The sequence below is a fragment of the Lolium perenne genome, chromosome 4, assembly GCF_019359855.2.
Source record: "Lolium perenne isolate Kyuss_39 chromosome 4, Kyuss_2.0, whole genome shotgun sequence".
NCBI lineage: Eukaryota > Viridiplantae > Streptophyta > Magnoliopsida > Poales > Poaceae > Lolium > Lolium perenne.
In genome coordinates, this window is record NC_067247.2 from 145,658,946 (window position 1) to 145,673,393 (window position 14,448).

Consider the following 14,448-nt stretch of genomic DNA (forward strand, 5'->3'; position numbering starts at 1 on the left):
ATTTTAAGTAATAAAGTGTCCCTTATCGAAAAAAAAGTATGGAACGGAGGGAGTATGTGGTATCAGTAAAATAATTTAATTTTTTGGCATAGTCATCAATTACCGACATTTGAGACGGAAATGTCCTGAACTTCTTGATCGCTTGAACAATGGATTGCACACGTCTGGTTAGCAATCAAACGCTCCGGTAAGCCCGGTCCATGAGAATATGGTTCGAAAAAAGTTTATATGTATAATAAGCCCTTCAGAAGATGGTTCAGAAAAATAACTGAATCCTAACCAACCGAGATTGATTTCCTTTTCCGATGAACTGAGCATTTTGCTCTTTCTTTTTCCTCCTCCAAACCTACTCGTCCCTTCTCCGGTTCTCTTCCCCGACTCGCACCAGGCAGTGGAGGCACACAGGGGAGTGCAGCTTAGGGTAGTAGGGTTCCGCCCCCGCCGCCGCCCTATTGTGGCGGGCTACGGCGGCACGCCGGCCGGAAATTGAGCCCCCCCCCCCCCCCCCCCACCCCCCCACCCCGACGCTTCTTTTCCCTCCTGAACCGACCTGACGCGCCACCCGACGCCACGCGCGAGCACTCCCGGCCCGTCGCACCGCCCGCCGCCGGAGATCTACCTGCGACCCCTGCAGGTATGGTTCCCCTCTCTCCCCTCCTCTCCTTACCATCTCCTTCCTCTTCCATCCGGTACCCTGTCTAGTATTGCCATTTCTTCTTCTTTTCTGATTTTTCATTTTTCCTGTCAACGATTTCTTGCAATTGTTCTGTGCAATTGTTCTATGCAATTGGTATGTGCAATTGGCCTATGCAATTGGTATGTGCAACTGGTCTAACCGATCCATGAGTTCATGATTCTTTTTATTTACTTATTAGTTCACGAGTCTCATTACGAGTTAGCATGTGGTCCATATCTGATCTCTGTTAGGTTCTTTCTTCCATCCAGTTCTCATCGCCGGCGCTCCCCAGCTGTTCAACATAATGAAGTACCAAGCAACGGTCTCTGGCAAGCGGAGGCCGGTGCCTGTGGCAAGTGGAGGCAATAAGATCGACGCTCTGCCAGATGAGGTCCTGCAGCACGTGCTGTCGTTCTTGCCAGCGGCGGAGGCCGTGCGGACCTGCGTGCTCGCCAGGCGCTGGCGCGGCCTCTGGAAGTCCATGCCAATCCTGCGCATCACAAGCGAGGGGAGGACGCTGAACAGGCAGGGTGTCAGGAAGCTCAACAAGTTCGTGAACCACCTGCTGCTCCTCCGCGACCGCAGCGCGTCTCTGCACATGTGTGAGATACAACTCAGTACTTTCCGGAGCCAGGATGTACCGGAGGTTAACTTATGGATCCGACATGCTCTGTTGTGCCAAGCTCAGACCCTCACCGTCCACCTAAGCCATGATAACAATATCTTTGAGCTGGAGGACCTGCCCCTTGTCTCATGTCACTTGACGAGGTTGGATCTTTGTAATGTGGTGCTAAATGACCACATTCTTAATTTTTCGAGCTGCCCAGCACTCAAAGAGCTACGGATAGAGGGTTGCTACACCCATGCTGACATGATCATGTCCCAGTCCCTAAAACAGCTGACCATCCTTGACTGCATATTTTATCTAACGACACGTGCTCGAATTTCTGCCCCAGGCCTCGTTGCACTGGAATTAACTGAGTTGTGGGGGAGAACTCCTTTGCTTGAAAGCATGCCATCATTAGTAACAGGGTCAATTAAACTTGCCGATTGTGATGATTATTGTCATAAAGAAGATGACGGTTCGTGTTTCAGTGATAATGATACCTGTGAAATTTGTGGTGCCAATAATGATGGCAGCGGAGATTGTGTGATTCTCAATGGTTTGTCAGAGGCTGAACACTTGGAGTTGACAGCTGAACCTTCTGTGGTATGTTTGCATTTACTTCTTTCTGAACTTGTATTGTTTTTTTTGTGAACTGTGATAGGTTGCGTCTCTTAAGGGTTTTTCTACACTATATCACCATCTAACATTTGTGAAGTAGCACATATACAAGTGGTTTGTGTGCATCTGTACACTTTATATAGATTTTTCCTTGACTGTATCATATTTTGCATTGCCTTCTGAAATCATACCTTTTGCTTAGCAAGCACCGGATTTAATGTTTGTACTGGTATAGATCTACCAAATCAGCTTCTTATATGGCCAGTTATATGCATTCAGGTTCGAGAACTACTAGATACATTTTTTTATGTTATACTGGGGGTAAAAGTATAAGTTATGAATTTGTAAGTGAAATTATAAAATTTGAAATAGGTTAGAAGCTTTTTTTTTTTTTACTTTGCCCAAATCTGCAAATCATAGTCTGCTTTTCAATCTTGTGGTGAGCTTCTTTTACTTCAGTACCCTGGCACCCTGTAGTTTTTTTTTTTGAGATATTCCTAATGCTTTACTTTTTTTTGTAGTATGTTTTCAAAAGAGATTTGATATGGTGCCCAGCCTTTAGCAAGTTAAAGACCTTGTTAGTCGGTGAGTGGTGTATGGATGCCAATCTTGGTGCGCTCATGTGCCTTCTTCAGCATACACCTGTGCTAGAGAAGCTTACCATTCAGCTTAATGAGGTATATGTGTCATAAATCTAATAGATGCTCTCATTTAAGATATCATGCATGATTTAATGTAGTATTTTTGCTCCAGTCACCGAGCATTCTGACTGGAACTGAAGGAATGTACAAGTTGACAGGACCATCTAACACACCCAAGGTACTTGAAATCAAGTGTGAGAAGATGGATGAGAGGGTTCACAAAATATTAAGGTTCTTGAGTACCAATGACATACATATTGACGAAATCAATATCGAGCATAGTGTTGGATCTTGTGAAGGTTTGTTGAGTGTTGACACTTGTATTATCTTGCAGTTTTTGATGATTAATAAATAACTAGAACAACAATGTTGAGCCTTACATAGTCTAAGGGTTTTCCTCAGGAACCGGGAGCTGGACCTTCTCAAGCCTGGACTCGGCGCGTCTTGCCCTTGAAGAACAATCAGTTGAAGAGCATGTTTGAGCATGTTGCAGTCAGGCAGGAGCAGATCCTAGAGCAGCATCAGCAGATCCCATCGCAGCAGCAGCACATCCAGGTTCAGCAGCATCAGATCATAAGTGGGCAGCAGCAGCAGCACCTCGTGACTCAACTCTTGGCCAATTTTTTGTAACATTCAGCTTCCAGTTCTCAGAAGACTCTGCGGCCAGCTACTCCTAGTGCTGCAGGGTCAGCTCATACAGAGTGTCTTGAGTGACTGATGCTTTGGTCCTCCATTTTCAATACATGTTATCTAGTCTCTCTGCACATATCTGTTTATCTTGTCGGACACCGTCGTACGACATGCCATACCATGTTTTCTTATATAGATATATATGTTCACTTTTATCTATAATTTTTGTTTTTATATACTATAATATTAATTGTCAGACAGTGTATTTCAAGAAGGAGCTATTTCCTTGATACCATGTGTGCGTTTCTTCAGTGTCAAAACACAAGGTCTGAACATATGTTTCATGTCAGATTACCTTGGGGTGTTAAGGTTGATGCTTTAAACAGGTGTCTACTTTGGATCATCAAACCAAATTGGCCAAGAGCATGGATACGTAATCTGATGATCTGAATACCTAATCTGTCTCATAGCTGAACCCTGTGCGAACATGGCAGGAGCATGGTAAGTTCTTACGTTTGCTTTGTGAGTGAACAAAATGAACACTTTACATACAGCAGTACCAATAGTCTAGAACAAACAATTAATAACTTTCATTATATCTGTGTACGGAGATTCCAAGGAGAACTTGTGATGTCCAGTCTCTATATGCTGTCGTGAACATCAGGGGCGTCACACAGATTTTCATTCCTGCCCTTATGCAGCTTCCTAGAGTTCATATTTTCATGTGGATGTTTAAGTCATATAATCGACTACTGACTAGAGACAAATGTAACGAAACGGCAGTGTTACTCATAAAACATGTCTATTCTGCTGTGAACCCGAAACACTAGAAATTGCATATCGCTTGCTGTAGATGCTGGCGGATGTTACGTGGGATATCGAAACAACAAATCTAAATGGCTGAGTAAGGGAGACACCACTGGAACAAACCAAAATGCATACAACATTTTACAGACTAAAATGGTTCCTTTTTCTGCCAATACGTTTCGTCGCTCCTTCCGTCGTTCCTTTCGTCGTCGCGCTTCCTCGTCCGTCGTCCACATGGGCCAGGCCCAATAAACTTGCACCTGTCTCGCTAGCTTTCCAAACCATCCCCGCTCGATGCCCCTGTTACTCCCTGGCCGAAAATCAGCCCCCAAATCGCCGCTCAAGATCTCGACCATGCGCGCGGCTGCCCGCGACCCCGTCCCCCTCCCCCCTACGGGCGTGTGTGGCTTGCCGTTCATGGCGTCTGCGACGACGGCGCTCCGCCGTGCAGCTCCTCTTGGATGCGCGGCGCTGAACCCCTTGGCTTGCTACGACGCGCGGCCGGCCGCGCGCAGCTTGCCCACCCTAACGTGACGCCTGCTCCACCACCCAGGGCGCGTGAGGCTTGCTTGGTCTGCAAGCTCTGCCATGGTGCTCCACGACGCATGCGGCTCAACCCCACGGCACCGCCTAGATCCATCGCGTGGCTGTCCTCCGTTGGTGACGATATAGTCAGGTATGTATTCTATATTTTCTAGGATTGGAGTATGTTGTTGTGGGATAGCACGTAAGATACAACAATATTGTGACATTGATGGCACTGTAACAATAGTTACTGTAATAGAAGGTAAACCAATGCTTATTACTGGGACACTGGTTGTGCTCAAAAGTTGTACATAGTAAACAATCCATATTTTATAGTAACTTTTCTTCTCATTTTATAGTCCACGATCGTCAAACTATCTTTCACATATGAGTTATTAGAATGTCATTTTCAGTTAACTTTGCCAGATCGCACTTCATTGTGACACATGTGTATATTCAACTTCACAGATGATCATATATATTTTGCCGGGTTTGGTTGTGCATGCACAACCAACTAAGTACATGCATGTTAATACAGGTTGTGCTTGAGCTCCAGTAACATTGTCATGCTAAAATTTGATACTACAAATTGTGCTTGAGCTTCAGTCTTTACCCATTTACACATTTGTTTCAGCTGAAATCGAGGCCCCCACTCTAGGCTAGAGATAAATATTGATGTGAAAGAATCTCATGGAGCCGATGCACAAATCGATGCACGTCGGCTCTCTTGGTTTATCTGCAGTCCTTCAGTAGCAATAGCAACAAACTAAGTTGCCAATTCAAAATACTGGAGTTAGTCTTCTTGATTGTTAAAAATAGAATTTACATGTTCGGGCTTTTCGATTTGAAGTATTTTCTGAAACTTGTCTTTGTGATGCAGCATTTCTAAATCAGCAGCATTATAAGTAGGAATTACAAAGCCTTCAAAACCTGACCAAGATACTCAGAAAGGATACAACCGGATACAACCAGTATCTAAAACTTTAAATGCAATAGTTCAAGAGTTGTGTGGTGTTTACAATGGAATCTTGCTGGGTGCATGGAATGTTAGCCCACGGCAGACCGCCTCCAGGTTTTCACCGGCATGAGAAAGCACGACCTCCGCAGAAAAAGTCCGGTAGTAGGTTTACAATGGTAATTCTTCTCTAAGCGTCTAAGAAATTTCTATATTTTGTTGTTTCAGAAACACTTGAGCTGAAATTCTTCAAGGTGTAGGATATTTATTTCGTGATATATACAGATTATTGCTAGGGCTCCATTTCTATCAGCTCATATTTTGCTAGATGAATTATCTCTGCTTCAAGCCCGGCGGCCTCTTTTTCAAGGCTCAAGGTGCTTGCTGGTTTCTGTTTTCTCCCTCTGATCGGTCGGCTTGATTAGTTCTGTTAGATAGAGTAAGGTTTGGCGATTTTTGGAGGATAAATTTAGAAAGTTCTACTCATACCGATATATTCCATAGTACTCCAGCTTACTAACACTCTTGAGCCTTTTCTTGAGCAGACAGCTCGAATTCTGGGCAAGCCCCGTTTGGCACCAAGGGCATGGGTGAAAAGGCTTGTTACTTTAGTAGACCTTAAAAGGGTTGGTGAGATTTCAAAACATTGATCTGACATTGAAACTTCCAGGTATATAGTGGCCATAACAAGATGTCTCCTTCTTTAGTACAGCTCCACAAGTTCAGAATCTCAATTATCTTTGCATATCGTGTCCCGAGCTTTGGTTGTTTATTTGTTTCTTCTAAAATAGAGTTTCGGTTCATAATACTGAATTCAAGCCATCCCAGTCCATTCAGTTGAGGTCTCTTAGAATCTGTATTTACTGAAGATTACATTGCAATATTTCAGGCTTACAGATAGAGAGCTTGCACAGCTTGATGTTCTCACTTCAAAAACTATATAGTCAGATAACAATCTGGTTTCTTCCTCCCCGAATAGGAAAACAACATGTTTTTTGCTGCCATACATGCCTGATGTTGCCCCACTGGAACATGAGTATTTTTCATTCCCTTGTGTTTTCTGTGTGAAAAGCATCGAGATTGATAGCAAAAAGAAATTACTGATTGATATTCACTAGTAGAAAAAGACCCTTTAGTCTCGGGTCGTAAGGGGCTTTAGTCCCGGTTGCTTACGAACCGGGACTAAAGGTCCATCCACGTGGTTCCGCGCGTCGGGCGAAAATATCTCCAGATTTTGTAATTTTTTTTATTTTTATATTTTTCACTCCATTTTTTTTCTATTTTTTCGGAATTTCTATAGTTTAGTCTATATCTCTAACTACACTTGTCTCTACTCAAATTACTTACTCGTGGTCACACTTCCCGCTCGGTCACCCATCCTCCCACACTAGCACGCTTAACTTCCGAGTTCCATTCCGTCCCGCATCCAAGTGCTTCGCGCGCATGTATGTGATACTAGTATCATATCAATCCTATTAACATGTTGGTCGATGTCACATTTATTTATTATTTGAATTTCAAATAATTCTGTTAATAAACAAAAGTAATGATGTAATAATGAACTTGAATAAATAAATAAACATTAACTTTTTAATTTGTATTTTTTTAATTTTTTTAATTTTTTATTTTCCAAACCTAAAACCTAAAAATTTGAAAATCTAAAAATTGGGTAAAAGTAATATTTTCATTTGGAATTTTGAGAATCTAAAAATTGGCTAACCGGGTAAACCCCGGTGAATTCGAATGTAACTTTTTTCCACGATGATTTTGATATATTATACGTTTTTTTCCGACGTCGTATGCAAAAGTTAATGCGGTTTTACCATTTTTCAAACCTTTTTTGCAAAATAAGTGAAAATTCGAATTTCTTAATTTTCCATAATAGTAGGTTGCGTAACATACAAGAATCTCAAAAGATTTTATTTTTTGAATTTCCTATCATTTTCTTTTCTATTTTACAGAGTTAATAAGGCGATCCACGGGGGGGGGGGGGGGGGTGTGTGAAGGGTGCGTGGGGAGTAAAAACCAGAAAAATAACCTTTAGTCCCGGTTGGTGTTACGAATCGAGACTAAAGGGTACCCTTTAGTCTCTGTTCGTAACACCAACCGAGATTAAAGAGGCCTGCACCGGCCGCATCCCACCATAGCCCTTTAGTCCCGGTTGGTGTTACCAACCGAGACTAAAGGGTACCCTTTAGTCCCGGGCTGGAGCATTAGTCTCGGTTCACCAGCAGAACCGGGACTAAAGACCCCATTAGTCCCGGGTTAAAATATTTGGAGACTAATGGGTTGGGATGGAAGCCCTTTTTTCTACTAGTGATTGGTCAATATTGCCCTTTCTTGATTTCGAAGCAAGTAAGCATATGTCTCGCGTATTAGCTAAATTACTGTTATTTTTGGTGATGCATCATGATAGCCTTCGGAATCTTTTCTTGTTTGATTTGAGAGCAGATATTTCTTTGTATCTGTGCATATTCTAAATTGAGTAGTACAATGCCTCATAAGGTAAAAATATATATGTTCAGTGCGGTATTGACATCTTGTGGTCTTTAAATAGGGAAATCTTGGTTCGGACTTGGAGAATCAGGGTAGGCAGCGGTGTTACGATTGATTGAACTTGAGTGAGTGATCAGCAATGTTGTCGTACTGTTGCAGCTGTGCTCATCTAATCATCTTGTTCAGTCTGTTAGGATTTTTATTTTTTGCTTTGTGCTATGTGAGGAAAGCAGATTGCTGGTTTCTTAGGTTTATAGCATGAGTCATGGTGCTAACGGAAATGGCAGTGGTGCTTGGCAACGGTGGCTAGAGTTATCGGGTTAATTAACCCGTGCATATTCTTTTTTGTTTTAAGACATGGTGGTTTCCTTCTAGGATGCCACACTGACAGCATATAAACTAGGCGTTTGTGATTCACACATTATAATCCCACATCTGCTTTTCTACTAACATCTTTGCTAAAAATCCCATGTGTGTGATAACTGAGAAGTAGATTGTGAGTAATAGAAATTTCATATTTGCAAAATAAATGAGAAAGCGGAATAAACCAAGGGACACTTATTTTGTAAGCTTGCAAACAAATAGATATGTGTTCCTGCTTAATCCGTGAAATCTACTTATTTTGATCGGGAGACTTATGTTCATAGACTCATCGCACGGTATGCTTAGTAGTAGTACCGCTAAAGCTGTTTATACATTATTAATTATATGTATCCAGTGAATTTCATACTCCATGCTTGTTCCAGATATGGAGATGGAGAAGATTCTGGGTTAGCACCTATGGATTTCTTTGTCAGTACAGTGGATCCATTGAAAGAGCCTCCACTAATCACTGCAAACACTGCGCTGTCCATTCTTGCGGTGGACTATATTGTTGAGAGGGTTTCGTGCTACGTCTTTGACGACGGAGCTTCTAGCCTGGGAACAACTCATGTGACCACCCTGGCATGATTCGCCGAAGGCTCAATCTAGGAAATTTGTGGTCATATGAGTCAATCATTTTATAAGACCATAGGAGGTGATCTTTGACAGTAATTGTATGTTCTTACCTCATAAGCATGAGAACATTTAAGTTTATACATGTTATAATACCGCAGTTGCCACCTTATAGACAGATATCAGGGAAACCCAGAGGGTGGTCTGCTGGGTTGCCACTACAGTAGCTCAAATATCTTATGTGCATTACTTTTATATATTGTAGCAATCAAATATACTTTGAGCCCCGTGGCAACGCACGGGCGTTTGTACTAGTGTATCATAACTTCTGAGCCCTATCAGTTCATGGTTGGTTTAAGGAGGAAATACTTCAACTCAAGCATAATATCAACATAAAAATATTGAAAACAATTCCGAGCTAGTCATTGATGTATCCCACCGGTCCAGCATATAATATTTTAAGATCACATTCAACTTGTGAAACGAGATATAACAGGATTGTAATTCCAAACACACTGTTAATTGAAAGAAACAATCCAGAATCGTTTCTTTGTTTTGAGCACTGATGTGAAATATTTTAAAACAGATATACGAACTAAAAGTATAACTCCAAGATTCAAGATTCAACAAGTGAGTTGTTACACGCACAATTCAACATTAATGCAAATTACATTCAAAACCCTATGACATAAATGATTCCAAGTCCACCCCTGCCATCCGCTGCCGCCCATTTTGTTTGCTGTCAGTGCCCGTCATGCTCATTCCGTCGAACAGGGGGTGGGCGCTGGCGCAGCGGGGGCAGCGGCGGAGGAGATGTCAACGAATCGGTGGAAGCGACAACGAACGCTGAGGAGACAAGATGAAGTGACAACGAGCTGTCCAAGCTTAAGAGCAAGTTCAATAGTATAGCCAGCTGCTGGCTATAAAAGCATCCCTAGTGGTTCCTCTAAAGGACCATCCAAACACATATAGATGGTCCTGAGGCCAAAATAGGCTCCCAGTGGCCTCTCTATCGCTTCCTCTAAATTTAGAGGAGCTCCAATATCCTCGCTCCATCCTCCAAATATAGAGGACGAAGCCACGACCATCGAAGTGAAATTGCTACCCCGCGAGCTCCTTCCCGCGCGCATCTGGAGACGAGAAAAGCAGGCGGGAACGTCTCCCGCGAAGTCGCCGTCGCTTCACTCGCCGGCCAGGTACGATCTTTTTCCCGTGGAAATAGTGAGATTCAGCGGCGGCGGTGGGCGGGGACTCCGGGCGGCGGCGCTGGCGGCGGCGGTGGGCGGGGGCTGGCCGGGGGCGCTGGCGGTGGCCGAAATCGAGGAGGACAGCGGCGCTGGGCGGGGCTGGGCGGGCGCTGGGCGGGCCGGCGGGCGCTGCGGATGCGGCCGGCGGCGGTGGGCGGGGCCGGCGGCGCTGCGGACGGGGCCAGTTTGTAGTCTCTGTTTGTGTCCAAAGTTTGGTACTGCTAGTTCTGTAGTCTCTGTTTCTGTACAAAAAATTTAGAAACACAGATGATTGAATTGCCTCAACTGAAATATGTTTTGCTAATAGCGTCTGTGCTATTTTCTTTAGAAATTGCTGTTTGCATAAATATTGTTGCTTTTGGAGGATGTTGTTTGTAGACTAAATTGTTGAATGAATTTTGACATGTTGTTTTGCTAGACAAATGGACAACTCACAGATGGATGACATTGGATTTTTAGACATGTTGAATGGGGGATCAGGTGAAGGGAATTGGAGTGGCACACAATATTCTAGCCCAATCAGTGAACAGGAGAAGATGTCAACTCCGGATGTTTCTGTTGTTTCTGCATCTGCATTTGCAAAATCAAAACAAAAGAAGACAAAATCACCGTCAATAAAAGGGAAAAATTGGTCTAGCGATGAAGATAAGGTGTTGATAGCAGCATGGGGAAACACTAGTTTGGATGCGGTGATCGGGACAGATCAAAACTCAAGTTGTTATTGGAATAGTATTTCTGGTTGATGGAGCTGGTATGGTCTTCACAAGTGTTTCCCACTTTGAATATATACCATCTGCAATGTAATACCCCATTGTGTATTGATGACCATTGATGGTATAATTCACTTCTGGAGCAGCTTTACCCTCTGCTAGCTTTGCAAACACATGAGAACGGTCAAGAACATTTATATCATTGTTTGACCCTGGTAAACCGAAGAATGCATGCCAAATCCAAAGATCGTTTGAAGCAACCGCCTCCAAGATCATTGTGGGCTCTTTCACATGGCCTTTAAACATGCCATGCCATTTTTGGGCAATTTTTCCAGCCCCAGTGCATGCAATCTATACTCCCTAACATACCAGGAAATCCTCTTTCCTCCCCTACTGCAAGTAATCTTGCAATATCATCTTCATTTGGAGACCTCAGGTATTCGTCCCCAAAGATTTCACAAATTTTGATCACAAACTTCTTGCAAGCCTCTAGATTAGTAGCTTCTGCGGACCGGATGTACTCATCGGCACCATCAACTGCTGTTCCATAACTTAGCATCCGCATTGCTGCAGTCATCTTTTGCAATGGATGCAACCCAAGAAGTCCACAAGCACTCCTTTTTTGCGTAAAATAACCATCATAATCATGTTCAAGTATAGTATCGACTATGCGCTTAAACAAAGTACTGGACATCCTAAACCTATGCGTAAAGAAGTAAATGAGATAGGGAGGTGAAAATAGGAAAAAAAAAGAAAGTAATGGAGTAATTGCGAACCTTCGCCAAAAAAAGTGTTCGGGATAGCGAGGATTTTCTCTGAAGTAGTCATTCCAGAGGAGAACAAACCTGGCATCTCTTGCTCGGTCAATTGTTTGACACCCATGCTTGGAACCGCCATGGCGTCGAGCGTTCCTCTTCTCTTCCTCCTCACGCTCTCCAAATGCTTCAAGAATGAGTTCGTCGTCATCAGATGAAGACGACGACGAATTCATGAGCATATCCAACGAGGAAAATTCTCCATTCATCATTTTTTTTTTGTGTTGTACAGAGGAATTCAAGAGAGAGATGAGAGAAGGAAAAGCGAGGAGTGTTGGATGAGAGGTGGGAGGGGTGGTATATATGGACCTGGGAATATAGCCGTTGGAAATATAGCCGTTTGAAATATTACTAAACTATATGAGAGAGAATTTAGATGTCCTAGATATAGACGTTCCACTGAAAAACTGAGATCATCTAAAAAGGAATCTTCATAGATGGTCATCTATATGGAGATATAGAGGACCTCATTTAGAGGAACCACTAGAGATGCTCTGCCATATGCCATGTCATCTATAGCTAATGTAGAGCCAATATGTACAATAGTGAGTTATAAAATGTGCTACTTTATCAATGCATGGCCTATATTTCACTCTCACAAAGTGCCTAGGAGCACGTGCTAGAGCTGGCTCTTGCATGAGAGCCCACTCCTCTTCTCTCCACCTCTCTCTCCTCCAACTAGGCAAAAATATATTATTCTAATTCTTATAGCCAGCTGACTATAACTTATTGTACTTGCTCTAAGCTCGCCTCTCTCGCTCGGATTTCCGCTCCCCGGCCATGGCGCCATTGACGCAAACAGAGACCCCGCCGTCCTTGACCGTTCGATCCGAAACTCTTAGAGCAACTCCAGTAGTATAGCCGGTTGTTGGCTATTAGCAAGATGCCATGTCATCTATAGCCAATATGTAGCCAACGAGTACAATAGTTGACTATTAGAATGTACTACTATTTCAATGGATGTCCCACCTTTTATTCACACACCTTGCCTAGGAGCACGTTGATACGTCTCCGACGTATCGATAATTTCTTATGTTCCATGCCACATTATTGATGATACCTACATGTTTTATACACATTATATGTCATTATTATGCGTTTTCCGGAACTAACCTATTGACGAGATGCCGAAGTGCCAGTTCCTGTTTTCTGCTGTTTTTGGTTCCAGAAATCCTAGTAAGGAAATATTCTCGGAATTGGACGAAATCAACGCCCAGAGTCTTATAATTGGACGAAGCTTCCAGAACACCCGAGAGCCGCCAGAGGGGAGCCCTGGGGGCCCCACACAACACCCTGGCGCAGCCAGAGGGGGGGGGGGCCGCGCCGCCCTAGTGTGTGGGCCCACCAGGCCCCCTCCGAGGCTGCCCTTCCGCCTATTTAAGGTCTCCGTCGCGAAAACCCTATTACGTTCGACGAAACCAGAGAAAACCTTCCAGAGTCGCCGCCATCGCGAAGCCAAGATCTGGGGGACAGGAGTCTCTGTTCCGGCACGCCGCCGGGACGGGGAAGTGCCCCCGGAAGGCTTCTCCATCGACACCACCGCCATCTTCATCAACGCTGCTGTCTCCCATGAGGAGGGAGTAGTTCTCCATCGAGGCTCGGGGCTGTACCGGTAGCTATGTGGTTAATCTCTCTCCTATGTACTTCAATACAATAATCTCATGAGCTGCCTTACATGATTGAGATTCATATAATGATGCTTGTAATCTAGATGTCATTATGCTAGTCAAGTGGATTTTACTTATGTGATCTCCGGAGACTCCTTGTCCCACGTGTGTAAAGGTGACAGTGTGTGCACCGTGTGGGTCTCTTAGGCTATATTTCACAAAATACTTATTCACTGTTATGAATGGCATAGTGAAGTGCTTATTTATATCCCTTTATGATTGCAATGTGTTTTGTATCACAATTTATCCGTGTGCTACTCTAGTGATGTTATTAAAGTAGTTTATTCCTCCTGCACGGTGTAATGGTGACAGTGTGTGCATCGTGTAGTACTTGGCGTAGGCTATGATTGTGATCTCTTGTAGATTATGAAGTTAACTATTGCTATGATAGTATTGATGTGATCTATTCCTCCTTTCGTAGTGTGAAGGTGACAGTGTGCATGCTATGTTAGTACTTGGTTTGGTTATGTTGATCTGTTATGCACTCTAAGGTTATTTAAATATGAACATTGAATATTGTGGAGCTTGTTAATTCCGGCATTGAGGGTTCGTGTAATCCTACACAGTTAGTGGTGTTCATCATCCAACAAGAGGGTGTAGAGTCTAGCATCTATTTATTTATTCTGTTATGTGATCAATGTTGAGAGTGTCCACTAGTGAAAGTATGATCCCTAGACCTTGTTCCTAAATACTGCTATCGCCGCTTGTTTACTTGTTTCTTTGCATCTTTACTTCTGCAATATTACTACCATCAACCGCACGCCTTGAAGCACTTTTCTGGCGCCGTACTACTGCTCATATTCATTCATACCACTTGTATTTCACTATCTCTTCGCCGAACTAGTGCACCTATTAGGTGTGTTGGGGACACAAGAGACTTCTTGCTTTGTGGTTGCAGGGTTGCATGAGAGGGATATCTTTGACCTCTTCCTCCCTGAGTTCGATAAACCTTGGGTGATCCACTTAAGGAAAACTTGCTGCTGTTCTACAAACCTCTGCTCTTGGAGGCCCAACACTGTCTACAAGAATAGAAGCACCCGTAGACATCAAGCTATTTTCTGGCGCCCTTGCCGGGGAGGAAAGGTAAAAGGCTCTCATACTCCGGTCCCAGGTAAAGT

At 43.5% G+C, this 14,448-nt stretch overlaps 1 protein-coding gene across 1 annotated transcript; it reads left to right on the plus strand.

The window, feature by feature from the left end:
• Positions 1-506: 506 nt before the first annotated feature.
• LOC127294872 (F-box protein At4g22280-like) lies at positions 507-3,467 on the plus strand. Its single transcript, XM_051324772.2, has 5 exons — positions 507-634; positions 946-1,886; positions 2,423-2,578; positions 2,655-2,841; positions 2,945-3,467. The coding sequence occupies exons 2-5, from the start codon at positions 981-983 to the stop codon at positions 3,022-3,024; spliced, it is 1,329 nt and encodes a 442-aa protein (XP_051180732.1). The 5' UTR covers positions 507-634; positions 946-980; the 3' UTR covers positions 3,025-3,467.
• The last annotated feature ends 10,981 nt before the right edge of the window (positions 3,468-14,448 follow it).

Bases quoted from the DNA above. Each gene is read 5' to 3' on its own strand.
- LOC127294872 (XM_051324772.2), top strand. From the start codon at position 981: ATGAAGTACCAAGCAACGGTCTCTGGCAAGCGGAGGCCGGTGCCTGTG. The intron at 2,579-2,654 runs GTATATGTGTCA...TTTTTGCTCCAG, and splicing joins TTACCATTCAGCTTAATGAG to TCACCGAGCATTCTGACTGG. The intron at 2,842-2,944 runs GTTTGTTGAGTG...GGTTTTCCTCAG, and splicing joins TAGTGTTGGATCTTGTGAAG to GAACCGGGAGCTGGACCTTC.